General features: G+C 28.8%; 4 protein-coding genes across 5 annotated transcripts; 1 reads left to right on the forward strand and 3 right to left on the reverse strand.

Moving 5' to 3' along the window:
• Positions 1 to 264: 264 nt before the first annotated feature.
• Positions 265 to 2,904, reverse strand: LOC145753100 (alpha-(1,6)-fucosyltransferase-like). Its single transcript, XM_082569490.1, has 7 exons — positions 2,699 to 2,904; positions 2,497 to 2,617; positions 1,939 to 2,182; positions 1,600 to 1,849; positions 1,349 to 1,534; positions 905 to 1,055; positions 265 to 699 (listed from the first exon to the last, which is right to left on the reverse strand). Exons 1-7 carry the CDS (start codon positions 2,797 to 2,799, stop codon positions 382 to 384), a joined length of 1,371 nt encoding a protein of 456 aa, XP_082425616.1. The 5' UTR covers positions 2,800 to 2,904; the 3' UTR covers positions 265 to 381.
• Positions 2,905 to 4,405: 1,501 nt separating this feature from the next.
• Positions 4,406 to 5,778, reverse strand: LOC145753064 (uncharacterized). Its single transcript, XM_082569454.1, has 3 exons — positions 5,540 to 5,778; positions 5,108 to 5,248; positions 4,406 to 4,679 (listed from the first exon to the last, which is right to left on the reverse strand). The coding sequence occupies exons 1-2, from the start codon at positions 5,763 to 5,765 to the stop codon at positions 5,229 to 5,231; spliced, it is 246 nt and encodes an 81-aa protein (XP_082425580.1). The 5' UTR covers positions 5,766 to 5,778; the 3' UTR covers positions 4,406 to 4,679; positions 5,108 to 5,228.
• A 552-nt stretch (positions 5,779 to 6,330) lies between these two features.
• Positions 6,331 to 10,599, reverse strand: LOC145751831 (thiamine transporter 2-like). 2 transcript variants are annotated; one of them, XM_082567949.1, is made up of 8 exons: positions 9,857 to 10,599; positions 9,477 to 9,622; positions 9,117 to 9,236; positions 8,615 to 8,909; positions 8,210 to 8,438; positions 7,622 to 7,814; positions 7,203 to 7,358; positions 6,331 to 6,844 (listed from the first exon to the last, which is right to left on the reverse strand). In XM_082567949.1, the coding sequence occupies exons 1-8, from the start codon at positions 9,965 to 9,967 to the stop codon at positions 6,694 to 6,696; spliced, it is 1,401 nt and encodes a 466-aa protein (XP_082424075.1). In that variant the 5' UTR covers positions 9,968 to 10,599; the 3' UTR covers positions 6,331 to 6,693. The 2 variants fall into 2 exon arrangements, with proteins under 2 accessions (XP_082424075.1, XP_082424074.1); XM_082567948.1 differs by having other exon boundaries at positions 8,210 to 8,450.
• Positions 10,600 to 11,366: 767 nt separating this feature from the next.
• Positions 11,367 to 24,588, forward strand: LOC145753388 (sperm-specific sodium:proton exchanger-like). The gene is made up of 30 exons (XM_082569800.1): positions 11,367 to 11,523; positions 11,767 to 11,906; positions 12,052 to 12,164; positions 12,281 to 12,477; positions 12,568 to 12,696; positions 12,872 to 13,041; positions 13,201 to 13,292; positions 13,777 to 13,917; positions 14,268 to 14,411; positions 14,680 to 14,795; positions 14,924 to 14,952; positions 15,055 to 15,136; positions 15,527 to 15,705; positions 16,384 to 16,467; positions 16,706 to 16,803; positions 16,902 to 17,021; positions 17,821 to 17,977; positions 18,276 to 18,326; positions 18,497 to 18,645; positions 18,916 to 19,047; positions 19,508 to 19,659; positions 20,001 to 20,108; positions 20,402 to 20,539; positions 20,871 to 20,998; positions 21,357 to 21,475; positions 22,324 to 22,435; positions 22,607 to 22,735; positions 23,194 to 23,382; positions 23,684 to 23,777; positions 24,494 to 24,588. Exons 1-30 carry the CDS (start codon positions 11,367 to 11,369, stop codon positions 24,586 to 24,588), a joined length of 3,744 nt encoding a protein of 1,247 aa, XP_082425926.1.
• Positions 24,589 to 25,745: the final 1,157 nt, after the last annotated feature.

Raw genomic sequence — 25,745 nt, forward strand, 5'->3', positions numbered from 1 at the left:
TAGTTTTTGTTTGTGTTATATATATAAATTCTTGTTTGTTTATTAAAAATCAAAGGTTTGTAATATTCTTAGTTAATGTTTATGCATATCTTTTTTTATTTATAAAAATTTATGTTAAAAATAATCAAATAATTCCATACCATATTTTATTCATCAAATAAATCTAGTTAAATATTGGTTTACATAGTGGTATTGTTACAAATATTAAGAGATATTCAGAAAGATTTTTTTATTTCATCTCTTTTTCGAAAAAAAATTCTTGGCTATTAAATTAAAATCTAAAAAATGCGAATGCGAAGAAAATAAAAATATGTAAGCACAACAGCTTAAAATAAAAATAAAACAGATGATACCGTGAACTAAATATAAATTGAAGTTCGGTCAGTCAGATTGGAAACGCACCACTTGATATAAAGCAACATCAATTGTTTTAACTTTCGAAATTGGATAGAACCCGTTCAATTTTGTGCGCTGGTTCTCCCCATACAAGTAATGAGGTTTTGCATATTTAACTTTCGAAGTTAATCTATCACCAACTTCCATTTCCAGTTCGTTTTCCGTTTCTTTTTTATGTTGTTCAATAGCTTGATAGATGCGCGAATAAGAACCAGCGAACTGATAGTCTGCGTCAATCGATAAAATACGTGATTCTGGGTCGTTGTGTTTGAGGTGCATCATTTCGTAAAGTAAACGGCCAATCTGCACATAGACACAGAGAACAGGTCTTAAATTTGTGTTTGTCAAATCACATTTGATATACCTGTTTAAGTTTATCCTTGCTAGATAAATACATTGTCAGTTTTTGGGCATATTTCCTTATGAAATAATAATATTTTAAATGTTACAAGATGTACTAAATTTGTTAAGTATTTGTTGACATTTAGAAAAACAATGATCTACTTACATTAGATGTATATGTACAAACAATGTAATCGCATTCCGATAATAAGAACACATCTAAGGTGATTGCCAACGATCCGTTAAACGAATTTCTTTTATGAACTTGAGCATTCTTGATATTATGATCGTCGTAAATAAATTCGTAGTCTGGATAGCTATAAAATCGAGCATTAAAATATTTATAAATATGTTATTGTAAAATTTATAATACCTTGATTATAGTTTTACTGCGTTTGTAAGCTTAAAATAATGACTGGTTATATACCTAAAAAAAACTCTGCCTTGGAAAACTTAACTAGATGACAATTTAGCTCAAAAGTTTGTTTTATGATGTACACAAAACAGATAAATCTGTTTTTAGGTTTGTTCTTTAGAAATATGTAGACTTTCAATTAAATTTTCTTCGGTTTTAATTAACATGAAGCCTCATAAAATATAATAAACTAACCTTGTCCGGAGTTCGTTTATAGCGGACGGATCATCAGTTGCCAAATAAACTCTTCTAAACTTTGGTTCTTTATGGAAAGGGTTAGAATAGTACTCGTCATACCACTCTATTACGTGTATCATGTACTTGTCGTTTGACTGGTATTTTGATTCTTTAAGGATTTTGTCAGTTCTTCTAATATGGATTCTAAAAAAATATAATATGTTGATTTAACATCTTATATTTAATATTTTCAAACATTATAAACTCACCCGACTATTGGCTGTTGGAAATTTAGAATTTTCATTTGATTTTTTATTGCTTCCTGCGTCTTTTTGGTTGGCCTCATTAAATATTTAACAATCTGCCCAGTCCACCATACCGCAGGATCACCGGTGAAGTCTTTGTCTAATAGATTAAGTATTTGGGGAGGCACATGACCAGGTTCAAACAGTGATGTTTGTTTTCTATTATAAGTTAGAATTACATTTTGGTCGCTTGCGATTTCGGTGTTGTTTTGTGCTGTAAAATAAAAATATTAATTTTAGTTCAGCTTAGCAAGTATTTTATTTACTAAACATCCCGAAGCGCAAAAAAAATTTGAGAATTACCATTCCATTGTACCTCTGCATTTTGGATTGCTTGCTGCATGTATGGTTGACAAGTCTCGGTTTCACGCTGAAAAAGTCCTTCTCCGTATAGAGATAAAAATGGAGCATCTAAAACTAAAGTTCGGTTGGAAGTCACCGACATTGTCAGACATATTGCATAATAATGAATTTGACATATAAGCCCGCAGTCCTTATGTCCTACAGGACATATTGCCTTTCTTGCCGATTTGCAATCAGTTGGGTTCTGAAAAAATGTGGCAATTTGTTTAAAATACTTTGTTAGTAATGTTGTTTAGTTGGATAACATGTTCTTTTTATATATATATATATATATATATATATATTATACGAGTTTACTGTAGTGAGCTACAAATAACCCCCAATAAGTAACGACTGATTTTATGGTAAAACGATTTAAGTATACCACACATAGCGGTGAATAGCGTTCAACTAGTTTATACTACCATACATTTAAAAGCAACTTAACAACTAACTTTAAGCGGCAAAATATCCTTGACTTAACAAAATAACTATGACTAGATTAAACTTAGCGTTTACTTGTATCTTATGAATGGCCTCTTGAATTGTATTTGTATTAATGCTTTTGTTTTGAATTTTCGGAAACTCTTCATACACCAAGGGGGATTGGCTTCTGGGCGTTATAGCAAGTAAAGTATTACTGTGAAAAGATATAGATAGTTTAATATATTTACCTGATAACTTTTCGTTTATTTTTTTATACAATACTTGATGCACTTACCTTGAATGATTGTTATGCTGAATAACAACATACAAAAAAAGATTTGCTAGAGAAAAAAGGGCAAAGAACAGATAAATTCGGTTATATATTAATATTTTCATACTAATTAAGTCTTTCTTAAAACTTATTCTAAAATTGTCTCTATGGCTTTTGCAGCACCTACACCATAGTCTGTTGTCTATATTACGGAGTTTAGAATGGAGTTATATAACAGGATACTGTGGCGTTTATTTGCCTAATAGTCTTTTGTATGAAAGCCGTTTTAATCTTATAGTATTTTATTGCGAGAAGCTTCACAAACAATCGTTTACCAGCTGGTACCACGAATCCTACATATAATACATTGCAATACGTTTAACTTATAAATTATGTGATAAAGATAACGGTGTAAACACGTGACTAGGAACAGATAACACTTAGCGTAAACAAAAAAATGGCGGATTCGTTACACTCTTTCCCTCTCGATAGTAAGAAAAACATGTAATAAAGGGAAAAAAACGAATACGCAAATATATTAACAGAGTTTATGTAAACGTGCTCTGCTTACTACCATCGGTTTGTTTCGCCACTTTGATTTTTTAATCTAATACGTAGATTTTTTAAGCTTCTACGTTATAAAAAGTTAAGCGAGAGTCTTTTTGTAAATTTTGCACCTTAATTTTATCACAAAGCACAGCGGTCTCTCCGGAGAATAAAAGCTGCAATACTTCATGTTGGTTTCTTTTCCTTACCTTGCAACCAACACACTTTTTAATATATTTAAAAACATCAGATTTTATTGAAATCCAATAAAAACGCTTTCGCAATAACCTCAGCGTTGACATCGTTGACTTGCTCGTCTTTGAACTATCTTCACTTGATCTAGTGTGCGATATTCCGTTAGTGGTTAAATCAACTCTATACAATTGTTCGTAGAGCTGCCCCGTCTCCAAAGCATTTTCTATTGTAGATGGTGATGTGTGATAAATGGCGGAATGCAACTCACTGTCGTTTTTAATTGCATTTAAAAAGCAATTTAGTTTCAGTTTTTCTAGTTCTTCTTTTCTTGAATTTTGATAAATCGGAGAATATTGAATCATAGTTAATATGTCACTGGCAAATACGTCTAAAGGTTCGTTAACTCCTCGTTTTCTTCTATGTAGCTCATTAAGTCGGTTCAAATTTGGGGCAGAAAAACGTTTTCTTAGTTTTTCTGTTAGAACTGTCACCAAAGCTCGATCACTTCCGGCTAAGTTCGTAACGATGCTTGCAGCCTTGCCTTATAGACGAAGTGCAAGCCTGTAGCCACTTTTTCTGGCATCCCATCCGTTGGCGTTTGCTATGAGGTTGAAATTTATCAGATATTCCTCAACGTCTGTGTCACCTGTGTATTTTTCTAGCGCTTGGTTGCTGTTAAGCTCTAGTGATTGGCACACCGTTCTCAAGCCCAATTCTTTTTTCAGATAGGCTATAGTTCCCTTTTAATTGCTCGTAGTTCTTGTTCAACTACGTTCTTGATTTCGATCGACAACGATGATTTAAAACAATGGTCCATTTTTTAGATATTTTTATATATTTAACAAGTGTTAATCTAACGATCGTTCACAAGCTTGTACCACGAATCCTACATATAATACATTGCAATACGTTTAACTAATAAATCACGTGATACAGTCCACGTGATAGAGATAACGGTGTAAACACGTGATTTGAGGTGTAAACACGTGATTAGGAACAGATAACACTTAGCTTAACAAGAAAATGGCGGATTCGTTACAAAACTGCATTTGAAAACATCATGCTTAAATATTCATGGTCTTTTGGGTGTGATATATTTCTTTTTTGTCCTGGCTTATCAAGAACAAAATAGCAGCTGTTAGAATAAAGCAGAAAGCTGCCCAGGCTATTCCGTAACCCCAGCTAAACCAAAAAAACGAGTAGAAGGGCAAGTCGTTGAGAAACATGATCGGAAAAAGAATGACTGCAACCAGCACTGCAATGGCTAAAAAAAACGTAAATTGTCGTTACTTAAAAGTAAAAATCAATTGGGGAATTATGTAGTTACCAAAATTTTATTAAGAAAAATAAAAACTTGAAGTCAATTGTGAAAATGTAGCCTGACAATCTTATTAGTAATGTTTTATCCTACAAAACTACATCGACTAGTCAATTTTACTAAAAGACAACTTTACCATGAACAACTTAAACTGACAACAAACTAACCCTTAAAGGTTTAATTTGTTAAAATATACCAAAAAAGGGTGTAAGTTCCAATGGTTTGTCTAAAGCTAAGTTGTCGAAGGGTTGAGTTGTCTTAAAATTCGGTACTACATTATTAAGTTCTTAGAACCCAATTGACTAAAACCATGAATCTTACAATTTTGGCTCACGACAATTGACAATAAATGGTAAATAAAAGTCATAACTTACCTGCAACAACAAGAATTATCGCTGCAATTTTGTACATAAATCTCCATTCTCGTTTACAATAAGCTACGACGCCAATTATGAACGCTATTATGGTCGCAATAAACGGAATGACGATTAGAGCTTAAACCACTGACACATAACCTGTAGGCATAAAACATTAATTAATTATCCATATTTTTAAAAATTATATTAAATAATTGACTAAAGTGATTTTTTAAAAAAAGCTATAGCTTTGTTTGTAGTTGACTTGTATTTAATTGTGAATTGTAAGATAATAAGCAGTAAATGTTACCGGGGAAAAGTAGATTAAGTTTTAAAATAAACTAAATAGAATACAAAAGGTAAAACTAAAATTTTATTCAATGACACACTACATTTTAGCTTAATAGCAACTTTGCTAACAGAAAAAACTAGGTTTTTAATATTATTTACCTCCTCTTTGTGCAGCTTCCTGGCACTCGTATTCAATGTCGTCAATTGACTCTTGGGTGGCACCTCGCGGTAGGTATCTTTGGCATTGAGTGGAATCGTCGCTCACCACCCAATCTCGAAGTGCCATGGAAAAAATAAAGCAAATAATTCCACACAGTAAATTTGCCAAGCCAATCAACTTTAAAGGCCTTAACCAAGATATCTCGATGATTACTTCTTTGCCCATTTTTACAAATAATTTAAACCTCTAAATAGATTTTAAACAGGCGCTTACGCAAAATTAAACATTCTACCTGGTCGCTCAACCGTACAGGCTAAACTATAACGAACTATTGTAGTAACATTAACTTATAATTGGCAAATTTACAAATGTATAAAAAATATTGAAAACGCTACGAATAATTCGCGCGGATTACATAATTTGTATTTATAGGCTGATGCATTTTAACTTAGAGTTCCCTAATGACAAAATGCAGATGTCGCATCAGTTAACCTAAGAGCATGAAACTTTTTTATGAGAACACATAAATAACAAAAATAAATATTACTAGCATAACAAAAAACCATTTTCTTCCGAACTTAGTTAAATGAATTGCCTTAAAAAATGAAGTAAATTTTAGATTGTAATTGCCCCTACTTGTTACTTGTTTAACAAACACTATGGACTCAATTTAAGCCATTGTTTTTTTTATTTGAATTTACTAACAAACCTAACAAAAAAAATGCTTGATTGATTTTAATTTTGTAAATAATTTAAGTTTTTAAGAAATCATATTTTACATTGGTTGCATAGTCAAATTAGGTAAAAACGGTTAGTGGAACATAGATATGAAAAAAATAACACATTTTTAGTACAATTTGCAATAATTTAATTTATAAACCTAATTTTTTTACAATTTCGCATGAAATTTGACACAGATTTGCAAAAAAATGCCATATTATAATATATTGGCATAATTACAACCATTGAATTTTCATAACAAATTATTTCAATGCTTTGGTCATGGATAAAAATGTGATTTTAATTTGTTAGTTACAAAAATAATCAAAAAAGCAAGATACAGTAAGTAACAAAAATTTTGTTCCGATATTATTTTAATTAATATTATCTTACAGCGTATTAAAAATACAGTGAAACTAGTATTATGTTAAAATTACAAACAGGTGTTTAAATTATTAACTTGATCTTCTGGAGTCAAAGTTTTTTCTTCAAGAGCTGGTTCTTCTGCTGTTGTATTATTTGTGCAACATAAAGAATAGGTTGCATGGGACAAAAATATTAAAGCCACTAGTCCAAAGTAACCACTAAAAATAAAAAAAGTATTTTACTAAAATTTAATATTAAAATAAGTAAAGTTAGGTTTACAAAAGTAAATATTTGAACAATTAAATAATAAATTATTTGGTAGGACCAGGCAAACATTAATACACATTTGTTCTTCCATGTTAACAATTATAAAGGTTGAGAGGTCCAAAGTATTATTTTTGGCTTATTAATGATGAATAACAAACTACCATTGCAATCACAAAATTACTTTGAGTAAGCAAAATATGACCATGTCAAAGACAACAAAATTGTGCAAGCCATTTTTATTCAAGGACATTTTGACATAAGGAGTACTGTATTTATTTTTATTACTAAATATATATGTGATAGGTTTACCTGTACACCACAAATTGGTCGTTGACATTTAATGCCAAACCCGCTTGATCAATTAAAATAACAGTGAGGACTGTGTTAAGAAACAAGGCCATGAAACTATTTATTCCAAAAACCAGAGCAAATCGTTTTGTATTTAATCCAACAGCAATCTGAAACCTGTTAAAACATATGTAAAACATTTATTTAATTACTAATGTATTTATTACCTATTTGAAGTGTAATTTTATGTCATAAATTATACTGTCTGCGATGGTTTTATAAATTGTTATTAAAGAATAAGTTAAACAGTGTTAAATTATTACCGGCCTATCCAAAACGAAAATAAAAATGTTTAATAAATCATGACTATATATATATAATGAAAAATTCACTTTTTTTTTCAAGAATAAATTGAGATACAAAAAATAAGTACAACTCACTGTGTTATTGTGATCACAAAGTTGTAAAAGAATATAAAGATAACATAGCCCACATAGGAAACCCATATGTTCGTAGTAACATAAAGCATGGCTAGGATTCCGCATTTGATTAGTGAACACAATCCCAAAGCAAGTTCACCCCACTTTGTCCAATCTAATTTAATGTAACCCACCGAAATCGCACCAAGAGCACCTATTTAAAATACATTTTAAAATAAATGTTGCACTTTAAAAAAAAAACGTTTTAAAAAACTTATTTAAATTTTTAAATTGTTTAGTTTGATACACTTTCTAAGCTTACTACAATAATATTTTCAGTTGTTAGCAAAAATAAAGTTTTATTTTACTTATTATTTCTTTTGTTTTGCATGAATGGCAATTACTTAAATTGATGTGTAATCAAATAAACACTTAAAATATGTAAATAAATATAAAAATGCTTTGGATGCAATAATATGGATACACTGTCTTTAAGTTTAACTTGTACAAAAAAAAATTATTTGAGTTTCATGTATAACCCATTCAAAATTTACTTTTATTTTTTCGCAATACATTTAATATCAGATTTAGTTAAATCCACATTTTTACCAAGAACAGTAGCTAGACTTTCAACTGCTCCGTTAAACACATGTGCATCATTCTCAGTACTTGGGTTAATTGACTCCCATAAATTCTGTATGTAGTTCACTACAAGAATCCAACCACAGGTTGATAAGGCCCACCAAATAGACCAGCGCAATAATGTTAAATTGCTGTAGCAACTCCATGCATCTTTTATTAACAGTTTAAGATTCTCTTTAAATCCCTTTGGAGGGTACTGTAACATTGGCTTAAGTTTTTAAGGTAAACAACAATAAATAATAAAACTGACACTAATTAAAAAATGCTAAATACATTTTTTGGGGTATGGAAAAAATGAATAAGATACACTTGTATTTTTTTCATCAACTCAAAAAACACCATTGAAAAAAAAAAAAAGTTTCAGTAACTTACTGTGCTTTCTGTTGCAACATCTTCTTTTTCAGATTGAAAGGAAGTTCCTTGAGCAGTTTTGAGAGAATTTTCGTGTTTGGGGTTAAAAAACAATGTTGTTTTTGGCAAGGGTAGAAAAATTGAAATAACAAAGGCTATTGACACATTCACAAGAGAAATAACATTAAGATAGAAGTAGCTTACATCAGCTAGTGATACTAACAATTGGGCCAACAAAGATCCAATAAATAAACCAAATAAAGTGGAGGCACGTACATATGATGTTACTCTTTGGTAATGCGTGTCATCAACTATACTGTTGAATTTTAAAAGGTAAAACAAAAAACATAAAATTTTGTTAAAAAATATAAGTATATACATATAGTATATATAGGTGTTTAAATTTATTTCCTAAAATATTAATAAAAAATGTGATTAAACACAATTATTAAAAAAATTATTCAAGTAGCCTATATATATTTTGTTTTTAAATTAACAAAATATTTAAAAGAATTTTTTTTACCTGTATATATAGGAATAATACCCAATTTCACAAGAAGTGGCAATTGCATAAAAAAATTGCATTAACTTCATTACTTCTACCCCTTGACCGAATAACAAAACAAGCCAACATGCAATATAGCTGTAATAAATAAATAAAATACAATATTAGGTCAAGCAAATAGATAAAAGCATATTTCCATATAGCGCATATATTTGTATAAGTCTAAAGCCTTTTTTTAGAATTTTTGTTTTTAATAAGGATGTTTTTAAAACAGTTTTATGCTGATACTGTAAATTTGCCAAATACAAAATTAAAATTCCACGAAACTAGCTACTGTGTTAACTAGTGCGGAAACAGCCTAGGTAGCTATCCAATTACCCCAATCCTTGCAGCATGATAATAGGTTTATACTTGACATAGTCTGTTAGCAGAAATATTGGAAATAATAAGGCAAGATATGAGTAAGTCCATACAGGATAAATCTCATTAACCACTTCCTCTTCTGTTAGGTTCTTTTCGGGGCCCTGTTACATAAAACACTGTTTTTAAAAGTAATATTATTTTGTTTTTTAATACTATCTTAAAAAAATTAAATCCAATTTACTGTGCAATGTCAAAAAACAAAATTACATTAACCTAATAAAAATAAAGTTGTACATGTTGATTAAACATGCGTTTAAGCTTTGTCAATTTATCTAAAAATTACTCCCATATATACTAATTGATTTTCCAATTTACAACAAGATATATATACATACCATTAAATAAGGTGTAATGAATGGTTCAGAAGGCTTAGTATAACTAAATAGTCCATAAGTACAAAGCAGTACAGTTGGTTTTATCCATTTTCTACTTTCTTGCGGGTCCATTTTAAAGCAATTTAAAATATTAGTTTTTTTATTTAAATTTTATAATTTACTTCCATACTTGAAGATTATAATTAATTTTTAGCATTTTTAAACGATTGGCAAAAGATGTTTGTTGATATGCTATTTTTATTTAAAATGCAGCTAATTATTAGACAATTTGGCGTAAACTCTTAAATATATTTAGCATTGGTATATCACGATTTTTTGAAAAAGTCAACAAGTGCTTATACAGGGACTTTCCCGCTAAGAAAAATATGACATGGCGTTTATCATAACGAGTCAGTTATTAATATAATACTTTTAACCTAAATATTTAATTTTAAAATTTGCATTAGTTTAGAGGACCTTACTTTGATTTTTATTTTAGAGCTTTGCAAAGTTAAAGCTTTGCAAACCAAGCATAACAACAGTTTGCTTAAAAAGTAGGCGTGTCAAAATTGTAGGCGTGGCATTAACAATCGCCTACCACAGGAAAGGCACGGTAAGCCAAAATTCTTTATATTAATGTTTTCCTATTAAATGGAAATAAATATCCGAATTAACGACCTAATATTAGTAATTACCCTACAAATTTTATAATTAAATCTCATAAAATCTAAAATGCATGCTATGTCTAGTGAATGCGAAGCTTAAATAACCTCAGATTTGTACTGTGTGGCTATTTAAATAAAAATTCTGACGAAACTTTTAGCTAGACGATGTAATACAACCTAAACGCTACACGTAATACATTGTAAATTTACTGCGGTGACCTTAGGTTACGTTAAATTACGGCAACTTGTACGAGATTTAACTAGTATTCTTTCTAAAGGCCGTAACATTTATAAGAAAATACACATATTGCAACCCTTAATACGATTCTGTACGGTCTGTTGTTATACAAATAAAATTAAAATACAAATTTTATTTGATAATACTTATTTCCTTCCTAAAAAACATACGGACTGTGCAAAAAAGGCAAAAGTTGTTTTGTTTACCGACCGTGAAATCTTTAAATCAAAAAACAAGAACATCTTAAATCTCTATACAGAATAATATTTTAAATCTCTGTAACAAAAATATTTTATTTACATTGTGTGCAGTTTCTAATTTATTTGAATAAAGTCAACTGAATCCTCTTTTATGCAAAGCATTTTTTTATAATTATGATTAACAAACGGCATTATTGTAAAACAATCGTATTCGTTATCTAAAATGAACGACAACAAATAATGAAAATATAAGCATAGAAAAAAATTGCTTAATCTTGCGCCACTGCCTTTTCTGTTTCAAAAACTTATCGGTTTTTGAAATGAAAATGTGCCAAATTTGTTAATTTTACTAAAGAAAGATTTGCCGATATCAAGAACGTAAAGAAATTTGGTTCTAAAATTAAACAGACTAACGTTAAAACGCCGCAATGACTGTCACTGCTGTAACTACAAACTACACGACAACGAATTACACAAACGTATCGACTACGGTACATGACGATTCTTCGACCGAACATCCTGGGGGCCACCATGAACTTCCCCCATATTCCATTTTATTCATTTTTGGAAGTTTTGGCGTCGGAGGTAACTAGCCAATTTCGCAAAAGCTGTTTTAAAAAAAACAATCCGTTTTACGCATTTGTATTGGTGAATTGTAGTTAGTAGCGTTACAGCTATAAATTTGAAACTTGCATTACGAACAATGAAAAATTACATTAAAACCTATAACCTTAGGTTAATTATTTGCATAAAATAAATTTCGTTGCTTGGTAAGGCTCAATAAACATGTAGCGAAAATGTTAATGCAAACGATTTCTTATATTTTAGCCGTTCTAAGAATTCTTTTACGAAAATGGGCAAATTTTGTTGGTGATTGGAAATGGGGAAGCCTGTTGAAAGTTCCATACACAGTGTTTCTTTTGATTATTGGCATGATTTTAGCTGCTATTGGAATGCAATATCCATCAGTAATTGGGCTGTTTTTTTGTGCTATTTTCAGGCTGGATCTTATTTTTTTTATTAAATGAACTAACAGAAAAATGATAAAACCCACATTTTTTTTAAAAATAACTAAAAACTCAAACAATTTATAAGGTAATGTGTTTTTTGCAGCAAGTTCAGCCCTATCTCTTAAGCGAAATGGATCCTGAGTTGTTTTTGCATGTGTTTTTACCAGTTGTTATTTTTGAATCAGCCTATGTTATAGATATCCATGTATTTTGGAGGTGATTATCATAAGTTTAGCAATATCAGTAGGCTATAAATGTGAACACTTTTTCAAGTTATTAAACTAATTAACATAAAATTGTGTGCTTTTATTTTTTTTTAAATTTTTTTATAGATCAATTGGCCATGTAAGCTTACTATCTGTTCCTGGGCTACTTATGGCTACAGTTTTAACTGCTTCGTTATCTCTTGTTATACCTGAAATCGGTAACATCAACTCCTTTGAGGCTAAAGTTTACATCGCTTTGATTTTTGGGTCAATTATCAGTGCAACTGATCCTGTTGCTGTTGTAGCTTTGCTAAAAGATTTAGGTTAGTACTGACTTTTTGCATTTGTCATTGCTGTTTTGTTACAGTGCCTTAATTTGAATTTAAAATTAAATTTTTACAACTTTTCTAAAGGGTCTCAAAAATACCTGGGAACTATAATAGAAGGGGAAGCTTTACTAAACGATGGAGCTGCAATTGTGGTTTTTAAAATCTTTCTAGAACTTTTAAAATCAATGACACCTTTTTTTGAAAGTCAAACAGGTTAATTATTTTATTGTTCATAAAAATTTAAAAGGGGCATATATAGGCTATATATACAATTTTTTGAAAAAAAATGTTTTAATTTAAGGCTTGTGTATGTTACAGTAGGGGTGATTTGTCTGGCTCGAACCTAAATCCTTTATAATTTGTTAAATGATTTATTTTATATTTTTAGCTTTATCAACATTCCAACTTGTGGTTCAGCAATCATTTCTGGGACCTGTTATTGGGTGGGCACTGGCTCGAGTTGGAAGCTTTATTTTACAGCATATTTACAACGATGCTCTGGCTGAGATTACTGTCACACTTAGTTTCACCTACATTACCTTTTATTTCGGTGAAATTGTAAGTTTATTTCTTTTTTTAATTGCAATTTTTTGACTTATGAATATCAAAAAAATACATTAACTCATACATATATTAGTAAGGTATTTTTAATTGTATTTTTTGTATTTTTTAGTAATACTACTATATTATTTTTATATTTTGATTTAAAATAATAAGTGCAAGACATCAGGTGTACTAGCTGTGGTGACATTCGGTTTAGCTCTTGATCGATCTTCGATTACTCCCCAAGTTGATCATTTTCTGCACAGGTAAATAGAATACTTTTTTTAAAAAGGTCTTTTGCAATGTAGCGTAAATTTTGATAAACCTTTTATAGCTATTGTTGTTTGGTATTAAATTTACTTACAAGACTTGTTTTAATTTTATAAATTTTTTTTAAATTTATAATTATCTTTAATGTAAGAAGGTCATCTTTACAAACCTAAACAAAGAATAATTCCAGTTACTCCAACTCAGTCTTGGGTTGCCTGTGGCAGTTTGGGATATTATAAATTATAATTGCCCAATATCTATAGGCTGCTAATAAGGTGTTGTCTCAGCATAAGTTCATATCATGTTTAGCACCCTACTTAAGTGCACTACACCATGAGAACATTGGGAATCGAACCCAGGACCTTAAGTAGTGAAGCCATTTGTTTTGACCACCACAACACCAGCCTTTTGATGTGCAAAGTTTTTTTTAGAGTAATTTCATTAAAAATTAACCCTAAGAGTTTGGTATGTTTTTTTTAGATTTTGGGAGATGCTAGCCTACTTGTCAAACACTTTAATTTTTGTGATTGTGGGAATTGAGATTACCAACCACATGGAAGAAATTACAATTTATGATATCGGATATTTGATGGTCATCTATATTGGAATTACTGCAATTCGGTATGTAGTAATAGTGAATAACTTAGGCTCATTATATCTTTTTAGTTGTAAATATTTTATATATATATATATATCATAACTTTAGTTAAGGTACTTTTATTTTGATTTTGCTTTGGTTTTATTATTAAAGCTTTTTTTTACAAAAAAACTTTTTTGACTTGGCTACCCAATTTGTTTTTGTTAAGATGCATACAACAAGTAATTTAGGTAACTGTTAATTTTTTCACTATTACTTCAATTGACATGTTTTTGCTATTGCTACTATTGCCATTTAATATATTTTCAATAACTATAAAAAATGGTATTTTAAAATGCTTGAAAAATAAAACAGTTTTTAAATTGACATTTAGGGCACTAAGCATATTCTGCTTTTTTCCTGTCATGCAACGTCTTGGTATTGAAATAACATGGAGACATGTATTAGTCATGACTTATGGTGGTTTAAGAGGTGCTGTGGGGCTTGCTCTTGCTATCTACCTTAAAAGCTATGTTTTGTAAGTTTTATATTGAACATTGTAATTTAAAAAAAGGTTATATATTTATATTAATTTTTTTAACCTTTACAATTTAAGAAACATTTTACTAATTAAGAAATTTTTTTCATTTAGTTATATACATTTTTTATTGTCAAACTTAGCTTACTATGTTTCACTTTACCTAAGGCCTCTTTGAAAACTATATCTTTTATACAAATTTAGTTTTTAAATTTTAACAAATTGTACAATTTTTGCGAAAATTTCACAACTTTTATATTTTGTTTAGTATATTATCGCCAGACTTGCATACTGTTTCTTATGATTTACATGATATTCATAACTTAACAACAACTCCTTACATTTCTACTACTACTGATGCTTCTATGTATGATCCTACTGCTGGTTGGTTATTTGATAAAAAAAATTTTTTGTTTTTTTTTTAAATTTTTTTTATAAAATTGAAATTTCTTTTTAGCAACTGAATTCTTACTAAATTAAAAAAACTGTATAAATTATTTATCCTTTTACAGATATTGATTTCAAGATTATCTTTCAAAAGGTATATCCAAATTATTAATGCAGTTAATTTTAGTAAAAATAATGCTGACAATAAATTTACTATTTTATGGCTCTATCATCAATAATTTGCTTTGTTTTTTAGATTTTAATGCATACTGGTGGAATTGTGCTTTTGACTTTGGTTATTAATGCGAGTACAATTGAAGCTGTAATGAAAAAACTCGGTATTAAAGTTTTTTGTTCTTTAGTTTATAAATTATGTTTTATGTTGAACCGGCGGCGTGGTGTTGTGGTAAGAACTCTTGCTACACCACCATGAGGTCGTGGGTTCAATCCCCACTGCTCTCATGCTGTCGCACCCTTGAGTAAGGCACTATAAACGGTATGAACTTTGGCTGAGCCAGCACTTAATCAGCAGTATAATTATCGGGCAATTATAATCTCTATAATATCCCAAACTGCCACAGGCAACTCGAGACTGGGTCGGAATAACTGATGTTACTCTATGTTTAGGTCGTGCATTCGACCTTCCCACATCGAGGATAAATTTATATATACAAAGCACTAAAATACCCAATTTTACATAATACTTTAATTCGTAAATTGTAACGTAGGTATGCTTGATGTAACAAATGCCCAGCAAATTACTATGCTTAATGCTGTAAACCGCATTCAAGACAACATTAAAAGATCTGTTGCTGTTTTAAAATACGATCGATTTCTTGCTGATGCAAAATGGAGTATGGTTGAAACTTACACCAATGTGGAATATCCTTACAAAGATTTCCCATCAGTATGTTTGTGGTTTAAATAGTTGATTTTTTAATTTTAAATGTTTTTTATAATAAACCAGTATATCAGTTTTAATAATTAACTTTAGAATTTTTATTTCTAAGCTAAGAATAACTAAACAGCATTTTCTTAAATTTTGATATTACATAAATGATCACTTAAATACAAAACTCTTTTGTCATTTTTTTTCTATGTCTATTGGTAAATTGTTTAACTTTATTAAAAACAGTGTTTTATTTTGCAAATTTTTAATTTTTTTTAGTCGTAGACTATACCAGTTGTGCAAAAAAAAACATATAGCTTTTAATTTTGTTGTATTAAATATAGGCACCAGGGGGCCTGGGTGGAAAAATGGAACTGGGTGGAGAATATGATATGTCACTTCATGTAAGTTTTTTCTTAAATAAAAACTTTTATAATTTACACATTTTTTTATTAAGTTTATATAATAAAATAGGAATATTTAGTAAATATTAAAAAATTGTTAAAAATTACTGATTTTTTTTTTACACTATATATATACCTAATTGACTTAATTTAAGTCTTTCTTATTAGGTGTTGGTTTTTATTGGTAGAAAAACTTAAATGACCTAATTTAAGTCTTTTTTTTATTAGGTATTGGTTTTTATTGGTAGAAAAACTTTATCAATTATCAGATTACAACAATATAAATGTCAAGTTTTTACAGATTTGCCAATCTCATGATCAAACATTTAAAGATATGTTTGAAGAAGCTAGAGTAAGAATGATCAAAGCTTTAAAGGTATTTAATTTTAATGTAACTTTTTTAATACTTAAGATTTGAATTATTCTGATAATATTTGTTTAAAATGATAATTTCAACAGTCAAAACTTATACAAGTTATATATGCCCATAGTAACTTACCTGTAAACCGCAAAAAGCATTTTTTAAATGGCAGTTTATTTTTCATCTTTAAATTGTACAACTACATATAAGACATATTTATATTAATTTGTATATATACAATTTTTGTTGTTAGATGTCATATGGTAAACAATACAGTAATGGAATGTTAACCGATCAAGAAGCAAGGGTTTTAATTGCTGCTGCAGATACAGCTGCCGACAGACCTGGAGAGTATGTATTTGTATCGTTAATTAATTCTGAAATTAATTGTTATTGGTGAACTTATTCTTTTGAAAAAAATTTTGTGTTTTTTTTTTTTTTTTTTTTAGGTTTATTAATGTTAATACTATTCGTAAGAACTGGGAGATTACTGGATTTCTTCCTTATGCTAAGAGGAAGTTGGAAGATTGGATGTACGGAAAGAAGCAAAGTACTCTTGTTCCTCCGAGGTATATCTTTTGTTTTTAATGTATTTAAAGTTAAATATTTTAAGTTATATGTATATTATTTTAATTTTCTGTATTGAAATTGTTTTGCAAAAATAACGTTCATTTAACTGTAAAATTTTAATTTACAAGTTAAAGACTCTAAAATGTTTTGATGTAAGCATACTTTATTTTTTAACTATTTTTTTGTAAATTTTTATTCTTGATGTAAAAAGGTCTTTATCCCCTAAACATGTTGTAATACTAGTTACCCACATTGTGTCTTGTCGCCTTTGTCAGATTTGGTATACTAATAATTGTTATTTTATTATTAATCTTTGGATTGGACTTATGCCTCAGCAGAACTATAAACAGTTTATAGCTTATTTTTAAAAAGTGTTATGAAATAACAGCAGTTAAATCTATTTGTGTTCTCATATAGTGTAGTCAAGTCTTGTAAAGTTTTTTTAAATTTTTTTTTTTTTTTTTGTATATATCTTTATCCTCGATGTGGGAAAGTCGAATGCGCGACTTAAACATAGAGTAACATAAGTAACTCCGACCCAGTCTCGAGTTGCCTGTGGCAGTTTGGGATATTATAGAGACTATAATTGCCCGGTAATTATGCTGCTGATTAAGTGCTGGCTCAGCAGGAGTTTATACCTTTTATAGCGCCTTACTCAAGGGCGCTACAGCATGAGATCAGTGGAGATTGAATCCACGACCTCATGTGTGGTGTAGCAAGTGTTCTTACCACTACACCACGCTGCCGGCCGGAAATAAATCCAACTCTAAGAAATTATTACTCGCTTTGTGTTTTTAGGAATCGTCAACTACGCAAGATATTTCGAATAGTAATGAGCAATTGGTTTGAGTATTTGATGCAGTGTATTATCGTCCTTAATGTTATTCCAATCGTTCTCGACTTTGTAGTTGATGATACTTGGGATAATGTTGATGACTGGTGGCTGGCTTTACAGGTTTGTTTTTTATTTTAGTTTTCTATTTAGTTATATTTTACCAAGACTGTTGATTAAGTAACAGTAATTTTTTAGCAGACCATTTGTGGATGATTAAGATAGGTAAATTTGATAAACAAAAAAAAATTATAATATTACTTATATTGTCTTATATTATTCGCCCATCTCTTATAATTATAAATTTAAAAAAAATTTAGGTATATAGTCACTAATTAACTATAAGGAAAAAGTAAATCAGTAAAGAGTAAAAATAAAATTGGACCTAAAAAATCATCCTGTAAAATATTTTTATTTTTAGATGGTTAACATTGTGTTTATAATAGCATACAGTATTGAAGCTGGATTGAGAGTAAGACTTCTTTTAATATCTTTTTTGTATTTAAATATTTTATGTTTTTTTTGTTAACAAATTTTTGGAGAATAAAAATTAACTATAAAAGTCCTAATTTAATACATTAAATCATCATTATACTATAATTTAAATTTAAAAAAACAATCAACTAAAAAAAAATTTTTTAGTTAGCTGGAATGGGGACAAAGCAGTTTGTTCAAAGTAGATGGAATCAGTTTGATGTTATCATTCTTTTATTCAGTTTTATCGAGCTTATTATCGATTTCGCTCTTGTTGAAACATCACCAGGTGGTGGCAGCATTGTCAAAACTGTGAAGTAAGTTTTTATTTTTTTTTAATTATTTTTTTAAATTTGTTTATCTCGATGTGGAAAAGTTGACTTTACTACCTAAACATAAAGTAACATCAGTTACCTCGACTCAATTTTTTGCTGCTGATTAAGTATTGGCTCAACAGGAATTACTGTTTAAAGTGCTTTACTTAAGGGCACTACAGCGGGAGAGAACTGAGGATCAAACCCAGGACATCATTTAGGGAAGCTAGTGTTTTTTGCATTAAAATTTATCTTAAAAATTGATTTTTATAGGACAACAAAAGTGATAAGGTTTGGTAAAATCACGAAATTAATTCGAATGTTGAGAGCCACCAGATTGCTTCGATTATCGAAATCCGTTCTTCCGGAAACCGTGAAAATTATTGACAACTTGATCTGCAAAAGGTTATTTTAAATTTTTTTTTTTTTTTAATTATTAATTCTCTATGTGGAAAGTATGACTTTAATGCTTAAACAAAAAAATATTTGTTATTTCAGCTTAGTTTTGGTTTGACTTTTGCAGTTTGAAATAATATATATATAAGTGCCTGATATCATCCCGTTGACTAAAGTTTATGTCTTTATAATCGCTTTACTATTAAGCACAACAACATGAAAGCAGTGGGCATTGAACTCAGGACAGTATTTATAAATTATATGTTAAATATATGCTTATGTGTTTGAGCTGCTATGGCAATGTTCATATATTATATGGGAAAAAACTTGTATTTTACAATTTTTAGATTTTCTTAAAACAAATTAGTAGTTTTTAGTTATTAAGTCATGTTATGACTATGATACTTAAACTAGCAGCAAAGAAAAACAGCAATAAATCATTAATTTAAAATAAAAATTTGATTTTAAGACTAAGTTTTGGCTACAATGTCGGGAAAGGATTTGTTGCAGCAGAAGAAGAAGTCAACAAACTGATTGTCAGTATTTCAGACAACAAGAAAATACAGAAAAGATTGTTGGCAGCTTCAGATACAAACAGATTGGCAGTTACTAGAGAAATGGGTCAGATTTAAGTGTTACTATTAGTAGTAGTAGTAGTAGTGCTATTAAAGGAAATAATGTTAAAACCTATTAAATTACTAATTACACAACATATTGTTTACAAGTAAGTTTAAAGAGTGTTACTTTGTTAATATATAAAACAGTGGCAACAAAATGTAGTAGTAGAACACTTGGCTTCACTACATAAAGTTTTGGGTTTGATCCCCACTTTTTCTATGTTATATTGCTCTTGAGTTAAGTCTATAAACAGTACAAGTTTTCTGGCAAGCTGAAAGCCAATTGGCAGGTAAATTAATGGGTAATTATACCTTAATGCTTTTTTTTCTGTTGTTTTTAAATAGGATTGCTGCAACGTGATTATGCTGGAATTGCAATTAGTGTTAAGACAAAAAATGCAGTAAGAACAATTTTGAATTATTCTAAAGAGGCAATTCATCAACTATGTGCTGGTGGGTACAATTTACTGTTTTTTGTTATAACATATTTTGTAATCAGTTTTAAACGAGCGATGTGGTAGAGTGGGTAAAAAACTTGGCTTCACTACATGAGGTCCTGTGTTTGATCCTTACTGTTATAACACTGTAGCGTCCTTAAACTATCGTTAACATCTAAAACTGCCACACTTAACTTAAAACAAAGTTATGGTAATTTTGTTTTTATGTTAAGGAGGTTAATTTGTTCCTCCTACTCTGAGGATAAATAAATACAAAAAGATTTGTAAAATTGATTTTTTAAATTTTAGGGGGGGTGTTGGATGAGATAGAAATGCATTTGTTAGAGAGGAATGTAGAGATTGCACAGAAGAGATTGTCCGACTTCCCTTCCATCGTTCCTCCTCCCTTTCCTGAAGATCTACTTGAAAATATCTTCTGGATGCAAGGTTCATTTTTAAATAAAAAATATAAACTCCATTTTTAGGATAATATTTGTTAGGTTTGAGTATTTTATTATTTTATGTTCTGTAAGAACTCCTTTTAATTACACTTTCTTAATTTATTTAATGTTATTTTAAACTTTATATAAACTAGCTTATTGTCTTTTGAGCTTTATTTTGCTCATTTTGCCTGTTACCATTAAATCAATAAGTAATATTGTCGCAACAAAGTTTAATCCCTTGTATTTTTTTCCTTAAAGAATATATGTAAATATTGAACTTGAATAGATACATACATTTATTGCTCTCAAATCATTTAAAATATTTATGTTTTTAGGCAATCCTGAGTTACTTGATTTTGTGAAAGATTGCGCAATTTTTATGGATTACGATTATGGAGATATTATTATGCAAGAAGATGATGCTGTTGATGGAATTCACATTATTATAAGTGGAATGATAAGAGTAAGTTAGAAAATATTTATTAATTTTGGCATGATTTAAATTATGAACCTGATATTGTCCTTTTTTTTAACGTTTTACTTCTATAATGCAAAAAAAATTAAATAAAAAATGTGATTTTGTATAATTTCAAAAATAATTTAAATCTATGTTTTGCCTTTTCTTTATATGTAAAAATCCCTTCTGTCAATTTTTGTTAACTTTTGAAATTGCATTCTTATTTATAAACTCATCTTAAATCTATTATCTTTAAAAAAATATTAAACTAAATACAAAATTCAACCTACATCTAAAAAATAAAAATAACAATATTTTATAACTTTTCAACGTAATGTTAATAAAAATTAATTTTTTTGTTTAGTTGGTTGGCTCACTGCACGGATATATTCAACATCTTAACTTAAATGCTGGTGGGTTTAAGGGTTCTAATATGTCGTCTATGGCTCAGAAGGCAATCAGCAATAACAAGGATATTGTCGAGTAAGTATAAATTATAAACTACTTTAAGGCATTTTAATAATAAGCATTTTAAATGTATACTAGTAGAGACTGGATAAAATGTCTAAGTTAAATTTATTTAAACTAAGCTAGTTTAAATATTCACAGTGGTTTGTTTAAATCACACTTACTCTGGGAACAGTAGCAATGGTAAAACCAACAAAAGTTTTTTTTTTATATTTATTTATTCCCGATGTGAAAAAGACTAACGACCTAAACATAGAGTAACATCAGCTATTCTGGCCCAGTCTTGAGTTGCCTTTAGCAGTTTGGGATATTTTTTTTGTATATATTTTTATCCTCGATGTGGGAAAGTCGAATGCGCGACTTAAACATAGAGTAACATAAGTTACTCCGACCCAGTCTCGAGTTGCCTGTGGCAGTTTGGGATATTATAGAGACTATAATTGCCCGGTAATTATGCTACTGATTAAGTGCTGGCTCAGCAGGAGTTTATAGGGCCTTACTCAAGGGCGCTATAAACGGTATAAACTCCTGCTGAGCCAGCATGTATTATATAGATTACAATTGCCCGATAATTATGCTGCTGATTAAGTGCTTGCTCAGCAGGAGTTTATACCGTTTATAGTGCCTTACTCAAGGGCGCTACAGCATGAGACCAGTTGGGATCGAACCGGAATCAGATCATTTATTTTTATCAGATTATAAAACAATTTCGATGATGGTATTTTAATCATAGGCCAATCTTAATTAATAAAAAACTGCATTTGATTACCTTTATAAGCAGTTAAATCAGAGATAAAACTAGTAAAAAAAACTTTCTTTAACATACAGAAAATTTTGTGTAATAAAATTTATTTCATTTTTAGAACCTCACCTGATGAGGAAGATTTTCTGGGTTCGGGAAATATTATCGGTGAAATTGGACTTTTAACTAATTGTAACCGAACCTGTACAATTACTTGCGAGACAGCTGTCCAGGTATATTTTAACTTATTTAAACTTAACATACAATACAAATACAGTTATAAAAGTTATTGGATGTTCATGCATTGAATTTAGTTATTTAAATGCCTTCACTAAAATTAATAAAAACTTAAACATTTTTTACACCACAAAATATAAATTATGGTAGGGAAAAAATTTTTTTAGACCTACTTTATTTCATCTGAAGATATGGAAAGGGCTTTTGAGTTATTCCCTGAACTTAAAAACTTAATGTGGAAAGTTGTTGGAATCAGAATTTCGACTCCTCTCTATCTTGAACATCTTGAATATCAGGTTTCACCTATTTTAAATTAAGTTAAATATATCTTAAATTTTACCAGTAACTGCCATTGTGTTGTGGTTAAACACTTCAAACGGCTTCACAACATAAGGTTAAACGGCTTCACAACATAAGGTTATTTGTTTGATTCTTACTAGTTTTATGTTGTAGCGTCCTCAAGTAAGGCATTATAAGCAGTATGAACTCCTGCCAAGCCTGAAATCAATTAGCTAATTAATTTTTTTGCAATATGAGAAATACTATCCAAAACTGTCAAAAGAAAGTTGAGACTGGTTTAGCGTGATCAAAGTTACTTTATATTTAGCTGTAAAATTAGCCTTTTAACATAGGGAAAATAAACAAAAAATAAATATGAAGTCTTAAGTTTATTTTTTTATATCATGACACACTTAAATTCATCTATAAGTAATTCATGATTTACAGTAAAAATTTAAAAATCTCATTTTTTTAGGGAATTGGAGTGGATAAAATACATATTCACCTTTCGACCGGTCACATTATTGAGTTAAGAGGCAAAGAAAAAACCTTTATGTTTACTGATCAGGTTAAAGAAGTTTCTGTGGTACATGGAACCGTAAAAACTAAGGCTGAGAAGGAGATTTTACAATCTCCATATCTGGTTTTACCTGAAGCAGATGAGGTAACAAAATTTGAAAAATTATTTTTTCGAAAATTTTTAAATTTGAAAAAAATATATTGTTTAACTATTAATCAAATTTTTGAACATTTTTTTGTGGATTTTCAATGTTTTGAGAGTTTTTATTTTATATTTAATTAAAAAGAGGTATTACAGTTTACTAAAATTTAAATAAGTTTAAAAATGAATGTTTTTTTTTTATTTTTGTTAAATATTAATAAATTATTGTTTAATGAAAATAAAATTTTTAAATTATTAAAAAAAAATTTACTAATTTTTCTTACAAAATTTTCAATACTTTTAGTTGTATCTTTATGAATGTGAATTTGCTATTTTATTGGTTATACCACGGGAGATTGTAACTCTTGAAACTTTACCAAGTAGTTCAGCTTTGCATCGTAAGTTAAAATTATATTTTATGTTATAAATTTTTTTTCTAAATTTCTATACCAAAAATTGAAAGAAACGTTATCCTAGCTTTAGCAACATTACCTAGAATTTTATTTAATACCATTTTTTTTATTTCTAGTAATTTTTAGTTAAATTTTTTTTTTTAAATAATATTTTTTTAAAACTTGAATTAGTGCCTTAATAAAAATAAAAAAAATAAATAATAAAAATAATGGTAATTTTTGATAAATTAAATAAAACAGTTTAAAAAATAATTTTTATTAATAAAATAAATTAGTATGTAAATATTAATTTCTTGTTAATCTATTATTTGAACACACCCATTCTTAACATAATTTTAAAACGTGTTTTAGTAACTCTTACATGGAAATTAATTCCTTAATTACCCGTAATCTCCACTTAGTAATTACTGGATTAAAATGTTAAGTAATTTCAGGTACTTGTAAATGTAATCTATTTACATAGGGCTAAGTGGGTAATGATACTGTTGGTAATTACATAAAAGAATTGCTATTTTTTTTAAGGAACTGTATCTATTAATTTACTATTTTATCAAAAAAAATATATATATATATATTTTTTATTGAACAATTTCCAAATAGAATTTACAAAACTAAATTTAATTATAATAATTTTTTTTTTAATTTTATGTTATTTTTATTTCAATTTTATTAATAACACTTTTTTATTAATTATGACACAGGTCAATCTAAGTTACCAAGTGTAACAAAATTCCAGAATAACATTGGTAAAAAAGTTAGTAAAGTTGCTCCTATTCAAGAAGAAGAAGAATGTTAACTTTGATGCAACTAAGTAAGTCAATTTTTAATTTCAGTGTAAATGATATTTTATTAAAAAACAAAGCCTAAACAGTTTTAAAATCTGCTGTTATTATATATTAGTCTTATGCAGGTATTTTTTAACAGAAATTTATTTATAGTTAGCCGTTTTGTCAAGTTCACAATTAGCAAAGTTAGTACTATTTTCAGAAAAATATAGGTAGCGATTATACATAAAGTTAGAAAAGGGGATTTTAAACAGACGTATACAGGATTGTATTCAATTAGTAACATGCTTATTTTTTTTCTAGAAAAAGGCAGGACAGATAAACAACGTGCATTCAAAAATTATCGAAACATTGTTTAAAAAAATATATACCAAAAATAAACTCCCTTAGCAAGTATGTTTTTGTTTTTAGTTAGTTGGCTTTGAAAATTTGAGCTCAAAAAAAATTTAACCATAAAAAACGTTAAAAACCGTTCTGTTGTAATTTTAAAGTCTCGTTGTAAATAAACAAGAAAAAAAGATAGGTCATTACTTGCAAAACAATCTGCAAAAATAACTTTCAAATTGCCTTTACTTTAAAATTTACGTTTTAAATCGTCAACGCTAAACAAAATAAGTTTAAAAGGCCTACGGCTCTTGGTGTATAATTTAGTTAAGGCAAATCGCTGCGGACCCTACTTAGAACAAGTTAGGTAAGGTTAAACCTTATTGTTATTTAAATATAAAGCTATTACCCTGCGGGCAATTGATAGGCATTATATGTATGGGTATAGGTTAGTATTTTGCGCATTTAAATTTTGCGGGGCTTTGCAAGTTGTAAAAAGTATAGTTAGACCCTCTATCAATTTTGAATGGAGTTGTTTACTTAAAAAAAATTATATGATTTTCTCAAAAATTCAATAAATAATTAACTGTACGTTTTTTCAAGATAATTTGTATAAAAAAAAAGAAAAAATAATTTGCAGCTATAACGTTATATAGTTTTACTTTTTGCTGTTTTGCAGCAATCATAAGATAGCTTACATCAATATTATTTTTTTCAAATCGTTTATTTTTTTAAGTTTTCGACAAAATGTTTTTTTTTCGCGATTTTATCCCGCGGGCGAGTATATCATGTAATCGTCTTGAGATTGGTGAGCCAGATTATAGTAAGACTTAGTCCAGAGACC

This window comes from Corella eumyota, chromosome 5 (genome assembly GCF_963082875.1).
Source record: "Corella eumyota chromosome 5, kaCorEumy4.1, whole genome shotgun sequence".
NCBI lineage: Eukaryota > Metazoa > Chordata > Ascidiacea > Phlebobranchia > Corellidae > Corella > Corella eumyota.